At 38.4% G+C, this 14,886-nt stretch overlaps 1 protein-coding gene across 1 annotated transcript; it reads left to right on the top strand.

Annotated features, from left to right (window-relative positions):
• The first annotated feature begins 458 nt into the window (after positions 1-458).
• On the top strand, positions 459-14,556 carry LOC113065720 (nuclear receptor subfamily 1 group D member 1-like). The gene is made up of 8 exons (XM_026237197.1): positions 459-1,010; positions 6,819-7,118; positions 7,264-7,352; positions 7,446-7,590; positions 10,651-11,213; positions 12,052-12,237; positions 12,516-12,726; positions 13,531-14,556. The coding sequence occupies exons 1-8, from the start codon at positions 995-997 to the stop codon at positions 13,725-13,727; spliced, it is 1,707 nt and encodes a 568-aa protein (XP_026092982.1). The 5' UTR covers positions 459-994; the 3' UTR covers positions 13,728-14,556.
• The last annotated feature ends 330 nt before the right edge of the window (positions 14,557-14,886 follow it).

Below are 14,886 nucleotides of genomic sequence, written 5' to 3' on the forward strand. Positions count from 1 at the left end.
AAAAAAAAAAAAAAAAAAACGTGTGATATTTGATTGTAATTGTACAATTATACATAAATTATACATAAACACAAGATACATTAGACCTTGAACATAAAAAATAAAAATAAAATATTGGATGGGCAAATTAAATATCATAATACTGTATCTTACATACAGCTCAATAATTTGTTTTTTCATGCACTTGTTCATGCCATGACTTTGAGCATCAATCACACTTGAAGAGCTTTTTAAAAAAGCGCGCGGCAGCAGTCACGCAGAGCCCCGCCTGCTGTCCATGTGCAAGCCTCTCATGTTGTTTAGTCTCACGCCGTGTTTAACATAAAATGTGTGTCAGTAGGACAGCGCTTTCCACTGCACATGCAGAGGGCACATGCAGCGTGGCTTTACCAGCACGCAGCGCGCTCGAATAAGCGCATCCAGCTCAGCTCTGCGCTCACACATCCGCCAATGAAAATGCACGCTTGGATCAAGAGGAAAGGGAAAGCTAGGAGATCATGGGGCACGTTAGAGTGATATAAATCCCCGCCAAAGAGAACAACAGAGGTTGACGGCTCCCCTAAATCCAGTCACATTATCCAGTCACCTGAAAACGTGATTGATGTGGGTGTGGAAGGGCGTGTGCTTGTCTAGGAGTCGAAGTGGTATTTGACAGTCCCACAGAGACGTTGATGGCAATGAATGGGCAGACGCGAAACATCATCACCCAGAATACCTAATGCGTCCTTCATACTAGATCAAGAGCAGAGTACAGGTAGCCGCGCGCGGAAGGTGCATCTGCACACCTGTGACCAACTGAATTTTTACTGACTGTTTGGCTCCTCTGCCAAATGCTCTGTGCGCGAGATACTGTCTTCCTTCTTTGGACTGCTGACTGTATGCCCAGGCTCTTCGTGACTTTTATACCTGTTTTTACCAGACTTTAACATACTGACACACACTTTCTTGAAGATAATATTTCTGAAGACAGAGGATCTTGAAAAACGTATCAAGGATGGACAGCAGTCCTGGTAAGTAATCCATTTATTGTTATTATCATTATGATAGATTTACTTACAATTCTTATTTTTAATAATGTTTTATTATTGCTGATATAGTGCATTATTATTATTATTGTTATTCATAAATATAGTCCAAGTAATTGTGCTTTATACCCCAAAATATAAATATAACTAATCATGTTTATTGTAATCAACCTGGCATTTCATGTAAATGCTGAACTCATAATTCGGTTCATTTATAGGTTGCATAAATTAGTTTTCTGATTAGGTGGTGTTTAAATGCACACTTTAATTAACAGATAATGCTTTAAAACCTGAGGATATTAAACATGCTTTCACTAAAAGCTTTGGGGTTTGGGGCAAGTTTCATATTATTATGATTACTATTATTATTAATATTTTTATTGGTTGCAGTGTTACTGGTGATATTGTTCCACTTCTTAATAAATGGAATAATATTCATATTCATTGTGCATTTCATACAAATGCTGGTATCATAAAGTATTTATGTGCAGAGTTTTATGTTTTTGAATGATACTGTATATCCCAGGCATGTTCAATCTAAAAGATGCGAGTTGCATATGAAATTTACTCGTAACGAAGACATTTTACTGTGTTGCACTGAATAACATGATTCACACTGGTTAGCAGTTATGATCTAAGCAGGTGTCATGAAAGTATTGGCATGCTTTGATGATTGCGCTGGGCAGACTCATCATCAGTGCAGCATAAAGACTACAAAGTGCATCTAAATATAGTATCAGTCTAGTCCAATGCATGAATCACATAAATGATGGCAATAAACATGGTCATACTTAGAGTAACTGCTGTTATTAACCCTATGTGATTGCTTTCATGGAATCTGCCTTGAAACCACTAGGACAACTTCCTGCTACTAGGCATGAAAACAAACTCACGTGTATGTGGATGGTCCAAGCTAGAAATAAGTGTGCTGTCAAACTTGGCTCAGACATATCAGTACATTTTACTAGTGTAAACTAGAATATGGCCATTAATTAAATTTAATCACATGAGATATTCAAAACAAACGTCATGCAACTGTGAAAATGAAAAGCAATAGACTCAAGAAGAGACATTGTTCACTGTCCTACCAACACTAAGGGAAAGTTGGTGAGCTCTTGAGGAACATGTATACTAATGCACTAAAGTTGCATTAGTTTTTCGTTTATTTCATGAAGATTGTAATAATTAAACGTTTCTCAAGTGTGCACTAGCCGTCAGCCGAGGTTAACCGGTTAAGCTGATTTTGGTAGTGGTTCATTACAAAGGTTAGCCAAGGGCCAATTACATGCTGGCTCAGTCAACCAAGTCCACTTCAAGATTAATTGATGGCTGATTCATTTACAAAAGCTGCAGTCACGTTCCAGAACAGGTGATGGAAACATTGTCTCGTGCCTGGTGCACCCTCTCAACTCTGTGTTTGACAGAAAGCCTTGAAAGGATGTAAAACAAACACGAGGCACAATAACATGCTGCATAAAGTCATTAAAGACAGGGAAATAATAACATTCAAAAACATGACCTTTAAGTGGTAGACAGCAGAAAACAAGGAAGCAGATTTTCTGTAACATTAACAAGTAAACACACTACATCATCTCAAACATGTGACTAGATCTAGCTCACATGGAGGTCTAGGGATGCAACCATGTCAGTTTTTAAAAGTCAAAACAACCTACATTGACCCAACTTCATCAGGTTACATAGTCATTTTAAGGTTTAGATCAGATGAAATAGAATCAAAATCACCTTCGAAAGGTTTATCTCTTATGCAAAACTTTGCCTAGTATGGTTTGGTTTACTAACCTACTGATTTCAGATGCTTTAGAAATTTTTGAAACTGTGACTATTGACTTTATTATGTGGTCCCCTTTATTTTCATTATTCGTGAAAAGTTTATGGAACTCGGTAACACGTTCCAAGGGTTTTAAATACACACCACACATTTAATCTATAATCTCTTAACGCCAGTGAGTTCATACGAGGTGAATGAGAAGTTCCAGAGGCGATTTATGCAGGGTAACGGACCATCAGGCCACCCACCACCCCTCCCCTCCATTCTATATAGCCGCTTGCTCTATTTTATAGCGCTTTTCGATTGTAAGAGAGGCGCGAGGCTTTTAGCTTTACTGGAGGAAGCGCAGCGCGCGCGTATCTTCCCACTAAACGCATCCCAAGCGCCCACATTAGTCCTCACGTGCATGCGCTCTTTCAGCCGCGTGCGGCGCGTGATTTTTACGCCCCCGCCCTCACTGCTTCTTTCAGAGATTCTATGTTTTGATGCAGATTGAAAGGGGGGGGTTGGTCAGTGGGTCAGCGATTTCATGCAGTCAGTGCAGCGCCTCATCACGTTTTCCCGCCTCATGCAACTTTTTACTTAGTAGTTCGCATAAACAGACTCATGACAGCATGAGCACATCCTGCATTGTACGAAATGATTTATCCAAATGTAAAGCAAACAAATTGTTAAAATATTAAACATTATGGAAAATGTTTATTTTGTATTAAGTGGTACCAAAAACTTTTTTTCAGTACTTGAATATAAGAGAAACAATTTCAATTCAATAAAAAATGTTTCAAAATTGTAATTATTTAATAATTCCTTAATTTATTTATTATCGTATTTAAATTAAATTAAATTGTTAGACTTTACATAATAAATATTGTTTCAAAGCTTCAGTGGTTGCATTTGACCAGTGAGCAAGAAGAAAACTCTCTAAAAAATTCAGCACAAATAGCAACTATACTTAATATGTGCATTGCAAAGAGATATATAATTACTAAGTATATCATGTATACCGAGTATATTATATAATATAAAATATAATATAATATAAAATAACATAATATTCATACTAAATATTTTTATGAAACCCCCCTGGGAGTCGGAGAACTGAAAACTCTTGCACTTAAATGGTACATATTTTTTATGTGATTCTGGCCCACTTTAGAATGGCAGTTCTATCTGTATTAACCCATTAAATCTATAATATTCCTAGATAAGTGAGCACATCTCTTAGTAAGCAAATCTTTCAGCTATTTTCCTCAAGGGAGGGAGGAAGGGAGACAATGCCAGTGTTTGAGACCAGGGAGGAGGGAATAATTGTCCCTGCAAAGTCCTCACGTTTCTACGCCTGCCTTTGCTCACTAGAAGATTAGTGTTTGCATGGGTCGCCTAAGCTCACAAAGAGGCCTGCTGATTCGTCAATTAATGCTGGTGTTTCCACTGACCTTAATTTATACCAGCTTGCAATAACATGTGCACGGCTATTCATTAAGCTTGTAGAAACTGTATTATCTTAGCTGCATTGTCCCTCGTATTACAAACTGGCAGGACAAAGAAAAAATAATATCACACCTATTTTAGATTAGTATCTCATTTAAGCCTTAGACTGGTTTGCAATCATGTGAATCTAGTGTTAAAAACAGCTGCGCCCCAGATACTATGCTTTGATTTAATAAAGGGCATGCCCTGTTATCCATATAATGTCTTTTCTCTCTTTAACCTCTGTGTGAGTGTGAGTATTTCTGTGTGTGTGTGTGGGTGGGGTTTGTAAGGTGGGTAGGGCTGAGATAAAGGGCTCGCTATCACAAGGCTGTAAAATCTTACGCTGCAGTATGTCAACAAAAAGTCCCACTGCACGTGCCAGTGAAGGGATCACAAAAACACTTGAGCTAAATAAATACCGCGTGCAGCATGTGAAAACACATGCAAAGGAATATTTGCTGGTAATTTGAACTTGTTTACCACAGAAAGGTTCCAAGTTCAAAAGCAAACATTGAAGGACGGTATTAAGGAAATATTTAGCCTATGTCATTGCTCATAAACACAGTATTGAAGGCATGTGTCACAACAAAACAACATTTGTTATCATTTAATCATCCTCGTGCTGAGATGCAATGAAAGTGGATAGAAAACAGAAACAGCCATGGTCATTACTAACTCTCATTAAAGCAGCTTGAACATTGTGTTAGATAAGTCCTTTTGTGTTCCACACAAGAAAGATACTCATGCGTACTTGCAATGAAATGAGGTTGACTAAATTTTCACAGGATTTTTATTTCTGGGTCAACTATCCCGTGCTCTCTAGGTTTGTGTCATTGTGGATTAATATATTTGCTTAGGGATTTAGGGTTTGTGCACAATTTGCCATATAACTCATATATACGTTCACCAAAAAAGCTGTCAATGGGGTTGTACCCTTTGAAAAGGTACATTATTTACTCCTAAATGTTGCATATTAGTACCTTCAAGGTACAAATTAGTTCATAAAATCTACATATTTTGAAAGGGTACTGCCCATGTGAAAGCTTTTCTGAGTGTACAGATATTAATGATACCTCAAATCATTCAGAATGTTGGAGACACAGTTGTTGTTGTTGTTTTTTTTTTACCAAATATTTTTGAAGGTGACAATATTGTTAGGAAAACATCTCTAGATGTGGACTGAAATGGGTCAAACATAGCACTTGACAGTAAGCAACCACCTTCAAATATTTAATTATTGTGAAAACTGCGAGGTCAGTTTGTTTCCACAAGGAAGAACCATTTTACTTAGTAAAAATATAATAAGTTAGTTTGCCTGTTGAAAGCCATTACTGCATTGCATTGTTAAAGCACCATAATGCAAGTGATTCCCGAAACGTTTTGGACACTGCGGCTTTAAATCGCATTCTCTTGGCCCAGATCTTACCGACTGTGTCCTCGGGTTGTACTAAATGTCAAACTGTAAGCCACGGTGCACATTCTACCAAAACGTGACTCCCCGTTGGCCCTCTCTCACAGGAAACGCATCTGCGTGGGAACCGTAACATCATCGCAAAGCCGACAAGGCAACCTCCGGCGCGCGCCCCCTGTGTATGCGTTTGATGCGCGCGACTCGCGATTGTTGCAGCTGTTTACACGAGACTGCGGATTTGGTTTTGGTAAGAATGGTGTCAGGAATCCATGTGAGGCTGCGGTCAGGTGTTGTGTAGTTTGGCTGGGGCACTATGCCAGGGCTATTATTGGAGAAGAGAGGCAGGAGAGCTCGCGAACACGTGAGAGTGTCTCAGCTCATCCTGAGAGGATGTGATAGGATGCAGAAACCTGCGGGGGAATGGAACTAAAACAAGCCGATGCTTTCATTTAAAGTAGCGTGTTGCTATTAAACCAAACCATACAAAATATATTGGGTTAATTCACCAAATGTGGAACGTCGCAAAAACGCACACCTAACCCTATCCCTACCCTTAAACCTAACCCTAACCGTTATTCATTCCTAAAATCAGAGGGAAATGATAGTTGAATAACAAGGATGTAGAAATACCTCATCTTGGTTGTAAACCTAAAACTGACATTTCCTGTGAACTTAGCTCTTTGTTCCAGGACCAACAAGGATGTTTATCCAGGAAAACATTGTACTTAATGAACATCTCTTTTCAAAATGTTCATGAAAATCAGAGAGCTGATTAATAAACTAATATTAAGGGCATTTTTTGGTTAACCTAGAATTTGATGGTATACTGTAACAACAAGGATGTTACTCTTATAGCCAAATAGGAAATAATGAATACTGGAAATATGACTTGATAACATGACATCTATCAACAAATAAACAATCTCATATGCTGGCTTAAATAAATAATGTTTTATTAAGATATACAAAAAGGCTTTCAGTCTATAGGTAAATTAAATTTAGCGCACTGTTTAATGCCAATGCAAATTAGATTTTCAACAAACTGAACAGCTAACAAAATAAAGCACCTTTTTTATGTTTTTCCAAGTCAAAGGCTTCATATACTTTTATATTTTTACAGGGGGTGTGATACTCTACGCTGGTAGCAATGGCAGTGCCAGTCCAAGCCCAGGAAGCCCCTCTAGTGGCTATCAAACCCAGTCTCCATCTTCTCATTCCCAGCCCTCTTCCCCAGAGGACTTCACCTTCACTGAGATTGGGGCCCTCAAGCAGCAGGGAAGTATGGGTACATCACCTTCTCCAAAACTGGTATTTCAGTTCCCTGAAGTCTACAACAACTCTACTGCGGGATCAAACTCGCACAGCTACTCTCATCCTATCGCCGCTAAAAGGCCTTGTGGATACACTGGCACGTTTACCAGTAAGTGGGTGCGCTTTTTAGTTTCTGCATTACACAAAGTCAGCATCTTCTTTCACAGAGGAATAACGAGTTCCCAATATTAAGGACATGTGTTCTTGTACGTCCTGAGCCCATTCTCTCTCTGTTTCTATCTTTATCTGTATAGAGACCGGAGGCATGGTGCTCCTTTGTAAAGTATGTGGAGATATCGCATCAGGGTTCCACTATGGTGTCCATGCATGTGAAGGCTGCAAGGTAAGAGAGAACAGGCCTCTGATCAAACAAACATGCATGATACTTATCTGTCATATCGTTGTGGTTTATCATATTGTCTTTCATTATTTGCAGGGCTTTTTCCGCCGCAGCATTCAGCAGAACATTAACTACAAGATGTGCGTGAAGAACGAGAACTGCATGATAACGCGGATGAACCGCAACCGCTGCCAACACTGCCGCTTCAAAAAATGCCTGGCTGTCGGCATGTCCCGTGACGGTGAGAATTTTAGGAGGTTATCAGTGCATTGAAATGTGAAAATCTGTACTTTCATTGCATTCTTCAGGCGAAGCACCACACCTGCCCCCTCAACCTACTTTCCTCTTTTAGTCTTGCACCACTATCTTTTATTAGAGCAAGTTTCTTTTAGTTTGGCCGCGCGCTCATTTATATCTCTTGTTTGCCCTTTGTGGTCCCTTCTTTTTCTCGCCTCTTTCTACCCTTCCCCCTCGTAGATTCCCTAAGCTCTGCCTCCCAATCCCTTCTAGAGACAATGATTTATGAGGGATGGAGTCACGCAGTCCCTGAAGCGATCTGTCATCTGGAAAACTGCAGCAAATACAAGAATTATTTTGAGAAATTGGAACGCGGGCAACTTGATTACCACGCTTGTGCCCTTATAACATCCTCAGCAATTAATGTTGTGCTGCAGCAAAAATTAAGCAAGGGATGCAGAAAAAGCCAGGCATTTGAACTCTTCAGAAGAACAATGCCTCATCCGATTGCTTTTGGCGGCGGTTTAACCCTGAATAGCACTGAATTAAACAATACATCTTGTCCGGTGAACTTTTGAGGAAATTAAGCAAAAAAAACAGACACTTGTACATTGTGACCTATTTAAGACTTCCGTCAGGTTCGCAGCATCATTTCACACGGCGTTGCCAGCGGATTTGCATGAAAGTTCGGTTGGCTATGATAGCAGATTGCACTGGATGTTGTTCTAAAAGGGCACTAACAGAAATGAGGTTTTTGGGTACAAAGTGGAGGAGGTAAACAGTCATTTTAACCCTGGTTCCTGAAATTGTTAGGGCCCACAACCTAGAAACCTGTTTCTCTGACGGGTTCACTTGCACAAACAGGAAAACCTCATGTAACTGCCTCAAATACCACAATAAAGTAGACGCCCTGATTTCATCTCACTTCACTGAAGTCTATAGTTTAATTTCTGTTGTGTGATACAAACAGATGTTTGGTTTGACACGGTGGGGAGGCATGGTTTCACTTCCTCTACGAACTTGCCATTTGATAGACTAGTAATCAGTGCAGCACTCTGGGGCTATGTGTGTCACATTGTTTGCAGGATGAAGCACTCTTGATATCAGATTAATACTGAGAAATTTGACCTGAATCCCGGTTCATCAGGTTTAAGTGAAATTGAGAATGGAATTATTGGAATTTGAATAGGCCACACCCCACCGGAAGTTGAACTGGAATTTATAATTGAAATGACAGGAAGGAATTTACCAAATTACAATTGAAATAAACTCAACACTGGCAATGCATTCTAGGAAATGAAGTATTAAGTTAAACTTAATTTCACTGCCTTGCATTGAAAGTCGAAGTGCTATTCTGCATCCTGTTTGCTACACTATTTAAGACTGAGCTGAAATTAGTAAGGGGACAGTAAGGGGAATTCTCTCAATTGCAATCTATAAACACACAACTGCCTTTTAAAAACTTTTTTTTTGTTGACAGAATAAGGCACTGTCCAATATTCAAAGGTTATTTTGCTTTTCTAGTTAAAAATTACAGCTATATCTGTTTAGAATGAATTTTAATTCTGCTTCCCTACATTCAAATTCTTAGTCTAATTATGGATCCTGTTTTGCTAAGCAATAAAGATGGAGCTGAAACTTAGCAATTGAATTGCAATTTAAAAGGCATTTTCAGGCACACAACTCTGATTGGTAAATGGCATGTCAGTTATGGACTTTGCAATGTGAAATATTTATCATCCTGCAGTGTAACGCATGCATTGCATGTTAGTTACAGAAAAGCGAAAAGAAATGTATCCCTCCGTTGGCTTATCTAATTTTCTCAGATGCAGGTGTTGTGAGACATATATGATATATGGAACATCTCCGCGCTTTGCCTTCCTTCTGCTCTCATCTTGTAAACCCATGTACCATAAAACCTTTTGTCTACTGCCACCTCAATCTGCCAAATGACATACATTCTCTTCTCTTCTCTTCTCTTCTCTTCTCTTCTCTTCTCTTCTCTTCTCTTCTCTTCTCTTCTCTTCTCTTCTCTTCTCTTCTCTTCTCTTCTCTTCTCTTCTCTTCATCACAGTCATTAGTTTCTCACCCAATTACCGTGGCATTGTTCTCGTGTTCTGCTTGACCCACTGCCCTACTTACGGCTTCAGAGAGGAGTGAGAGTAGCACAGGGATGAAGAGAGGAAGGGGAGGTAGTGATGGAGAGAGAGAGATGAAGAGTGGGGGGAGGGAACATATTGTAACACTGGTGCTATTTTTAGATTTAACAGCTGACAGATTTACTTAGATGAGGGGGTGGTGATGGAGGAAAAAAGTGAGGGCCTTGTAAAAGATGCGAAAGCATGCCAAAGAACACTAACGCATTTAATGATCATCAATATTTTACACCACAACAACCAAGTCTCCTACACATTAGATGTGCTATTTTTGTGTTTTGTTTTGTTTTTCACTTCCAAAGCAATTTTCAGACAACATTTCATTTATTTTGTCACACTACGTTATTTCTGATGCTGCCTTGTGCTTTATTATAAAAGAAATGGGACATGGACATTTTGATTAGTGATCAGGCAGGATCTTTTCATCAGTGATTAGCGCATAGAAAATGCAGTAATTTCACAATATTCTTTATTTTTAACATTGACTTTGACTCTTTTTCTTTTCAGATTAATTGTCTTCATAGCATACCAGGCATTTATTTTGTCTAAAATGTAATTTAATATTTAATAAAGCCAATATGAAATGAAAATTCCTCATGCATTTAAATAGATATTTCACCCACAAATGAAAATTCTATCATTAATTACTCACTCAGACTTATTTTCTTATCTGAGAAGGAATTTGAAAAAAAGGATATCTATAAAAAACTATCCTTTTAACTTAACTAACCTAAAACATTACTGCATTTTGAAAGAAAAACATTAAACATTACAAATATTTTGCCTTCAAAATAACGTGCAGATAAAGCATACAATAATAATAACAAATACATTTATTAAGAACGCAAATTTTCTTCATGCTGTCTTGTTCCTGTTGTCAACCATTGGTTTTTCTCTCTGCCCTCTAGCTGTGCGTTTCGGCCGCATCCCAAAACGAGAGAAACAGCGGCTTTTGGATGAGATGCAGAACTACATGAATAGCCTCAACGAATCGTCCATGGGCATGGAAACATCCCCACCTCTCGAAACACCTCCCAGCCCCAGCGAGAACCACTCCAAAGAGGCCTTATCCCGAGCCTACCAGGACATCTTCACAAACACACAGGACCACCTGAGCAAACGTGCGGGTAACATGAACACCAGCAGTGGATCGAGCACCTTTCAAAACATCCCTTCTCAGGACAGTAACTATCCTCACGTGAACCCTCTCGTGGGGTTTCATGCAACTACTCACGAAAGCGTCACGGCTCTGCCTCGCTGCCAAGTTGCTTCCAGCAACAGCAAATGCCCGGTCTCATTGGTGGACAGTAATCGGTACAGCTACGCTCCTTCATTCAGCCAAAATCACTCCCAGTGTAGAATCAGCCAGCCCTCACAACCTACGCAGGCCGATTACAACATCTATGCGGCTGGCGAGTCCCAAAGCCAGGCCTCATGTCCGTTTAAGTTGGCTGATGGCTCCAAAGTGCTGGTGAGGAATGTTTCAAGATACACTGTATATACACTCTTAAAATATACATAGGACATCCATGGAAACTTTGTATTGTACAAAAGTTTCTTTATAATGGAAGGTTTGTTAGATAATTACAATGTTTTTCCTTCAGAAAATAATAGTTATTTTAAGAACTGTTCGCTGAAAGGTTCTTTAGGGAACCTTTGTTATTTAAAAGTTTGTCATAAAAGTGTTTCTATCATATAAATCTATAATTTAAGTTTAAAATAGAGGAAATTAACTCTTGTGCAATGCTGAAAAGTCTTTACCTAATTTGGTGTTCCCTGTCAAAAATGGACCGGCCTTTTCAAAAAAAAATTATGAATTTCTCATTGTGCAATGTTATGACCAAATCTTGAATTCAATCTTTTTGTCAACTTGTTTTCTGTCGGTTAGCACAAGTTTGGTTTTAAATTTTTTGGAACTGATTGGTCTCAGGCCTGACCTCCAAAAAAAAAAAAAAAAGCATTATTTTTGGAAGATTTTGGCAATATTCAGTCAGTCAGTAAAAAAAGAAATACAAAACATCTGCTAATTGACAGAAAACAAGCTGACAAAAAGACTGAAATAAATATTTGGTAATAGTAATCATAACGATAATTTATTAAGCAATTTTTTTTGTAGGTCTGTCATTTTTGACTATGAATATCATAAGTGCATTAAGGTGGGAAAAAACCCCCAGAGAAGTACAAAAAATATGTTGTTTTACCCTGTGTGAGCAAAGTCAGCATGTTTTAATCCAATGCAATAACTATAAAACAACATGAGAATTAAGCACATGTACTAATAAAAATATGATGTACCGTCTCTCACATAGGCCTGTCCACTGAACGCATGTCCTGTCTCAGCACCTGGGGTCTCCAGTCAGCAGGTGTGGGAGTCTTTCTCACAGTGCTTCACCCCGGCTGTACGTGAAGTGGTCGAGTTCGCCAAGGGCATTCCAGGCTTCCAGGAGCTTTGCCAGCATGATCAAGTCATGTTGCTCAAAGCAGGCACTTTCCAGGTACTTCTCTTTCTGTACTATTAAAGGTGAAGTGTGTCATTTCTAGGCCACAAGCAGCACAGATTTCCCCATCAGCCTAACTCAAACTCACTGGTTAAGCCCAAGTTTGACATGTCGGATCAATCGAAACAAACACAGCAATGTGTCGATAGCGTCAAGGTGTTATCACCGTTAGGGACATCAACCTACAAATGGCGAAAGTATTTAGAGAGTGCAAAAAATACATCACCTGGGCCTATTTCTTTTTGCTTCCGTCTGATCTTGCTGTCTGTTTGCAGGTGCTTATGGTGAGGTTTTGCTCACTGTTCAACCACAAAGAAAGAACAGTGACTTTCCTGAATGGGCAGACGTACCCGCTGGTCACCCTTAGGGGTCTTGGCATGGGCTCCTTGCTGAACACCATGTTTGAGTTCAGTTCCAAGCTGAGCTCTCTGGGCCTGGAGTCAGATGAGATGGCTCTCTTTATGGCTGTGGTTCTGGTTTCTGCAGGTGAGAGCAGCACAGGAATCGGATTATTTAGTGCTATTTGCTAAGGTGTGCATCACTATTATTATTGCTCATGCTAAGTGTCAGATATGTAAGTAATCCTAATGATTTATAATAGAGATGCTTGTTAGAGCAATATTAAAATTCTGACAGATGCTGAAAAACTGATTATTTTTTAATGTTCTAGCAGATAACTGAAAAATCACAGATAAATGGTTGATATCAATTTAAAACTCAAATAGAACTCCGTTCAAACACAAATTTGATGTCAGTACAAAAGAAACAGAAATATTGAAACAGAGATATTGAAAAATTCCCCAAGATATTTTGTTATATTATTATATATTATATTAGATATTATTTATCCATACAATGACAGTCACTAAGGCCCAAAACAACACTGACTTTCACTGTATGATGAAGAAGAAAAAACACTGTGACCAAAAATACTAAATGAAATACATTTACAAATAAGTAAATTTTAAATCAAACATAAAACACTAAAACTCAATCCATCAATCACCAGAAACTAAAATGAATCATTTTAAATGCTATAAGTGAATTTAGCCATCACTAAATTATAATGTTTAATATGAAAAGTGGATATTTATTTTGGGAGTTAACAAAAGTTAACAGTTATCAAATTATGTAAAAAAAAAGAAAAAAAGAATATATATATATATATATATATATATATATATATATATATATATATATATATATATATATATATATATATATATATATATATATATATGTATATGTATATGTATATGTATATGTAAAATGTTGTTCATTTATCCACAGATTGCTCTGGCATTTTGGATACAGTAGCTGTGGAGCAGTTACAGGAAGGACTCATCCGAGCGCTGCGCACCTTAGTTTCCCGTCGCCGCCCTGATGACAACTCTATTTTTTCCAAACTGCTCCTGCGCCTGCCAGACCTGCGCACCCTCAACAACCTTCACTCCGAAAAACTCCTGGCCTTCCGTATCGATCCCTGAGCAATCGGTCGCTGCATCTGGAACTCAACCAAAGGCCATGACCGGCCAATCAGAGGACACCTTTCCTGGTTAAGAGAAAGACTGCTCATTTAGAAGAAGATATGTGGAGCATGTTCCCATGCGAACCATTTGTTATTATGTGTGTTAATGAGAAACACAATGAACAGATGGCTCTCAGCAAGCTCTAAACAAGACTATATCTCCATTTAAGCTTTCACGGATTATTTTCATACATGCTTTGTGCTTCTGTTCAGCTCGCCTTGAGAGCATTGTTGATTATATTTATCCAAGGGAAAGTTGCACCAGTCGTATTATCATAAATAAGCTTACACAGAGCGTTTGAAGACCAAAAATGGGTCATTCCTGTGTACTGCCTACACATTGAAGCACACAGTCTTTAGTCAAGTACACCATGTATACAATAGAAAGGTAATTTTAGGGACCATTTAAAGCCAATTGTATGAGTGAATGTGCCTATGTGTTCGGGAAAGGGACAGAAATAGCATGTACATAAGCCATAGATATCACTTATATAGTTACCTCACATTAAAACTTCAGTTTGAGACAAGAATTAAACAAGATTTACTGTATCGACAACAACTCTAGTGACCATTTAAGTCCTTAAAAAAAAGAAACTGATTTTAAATGTCATTTATGGATAAATCTGTCATATCTGTTCGTTAATTATCATTGTCAAGCTGAATGCAGAATGTCATAAAGTATATTTCCACACATTCTCATCTATTAATAGGCTAAATCTGAATCAAGGAATACAAAACCAGCACTCTCCCCTACGCGTATTATGTTAGCAGTTTTCTGTTGTTTTTTTACTGTAAGTATTGTACATTTACACTGATTTAACTGCCTGTTCAGAGACAGGGATACCCAGTGGTGTGTTTGACTGAGACGGGGCATTTGGTGCCTTGTAAGAAGTGTGTGTGTCGTGAGAAAGAGTCCCTGAACTTCTGGAACCAGCAAAGAATCATTACAGCCTTTACTAAGATCACAAAGCATGTCAAAAAGGCATTTTGGGCTGCCATGTGGTTGATTTGATAGTCTATTATTATTATTATGGATGGTAAATTCATGTTATTCAATCATATGGTAATGTATATTTTGTAAATTATTTTCTTCTGTAGAACCAATATAAATACAAGAT

Source organism: Carassius auratus, chromosome 48, assembly GCF_003368295.1.
Source record: "Carassius auratus strain Wakin chromosome 48, ASM336829v1, whole genome shotgun sequence".
Classification (NCBI taxonomy): Eukaryota; Metazoa; Chordata; class Actinopteri; order Cypriniformes; family Cyprinidae; genus Carassius; species Carassius auratus.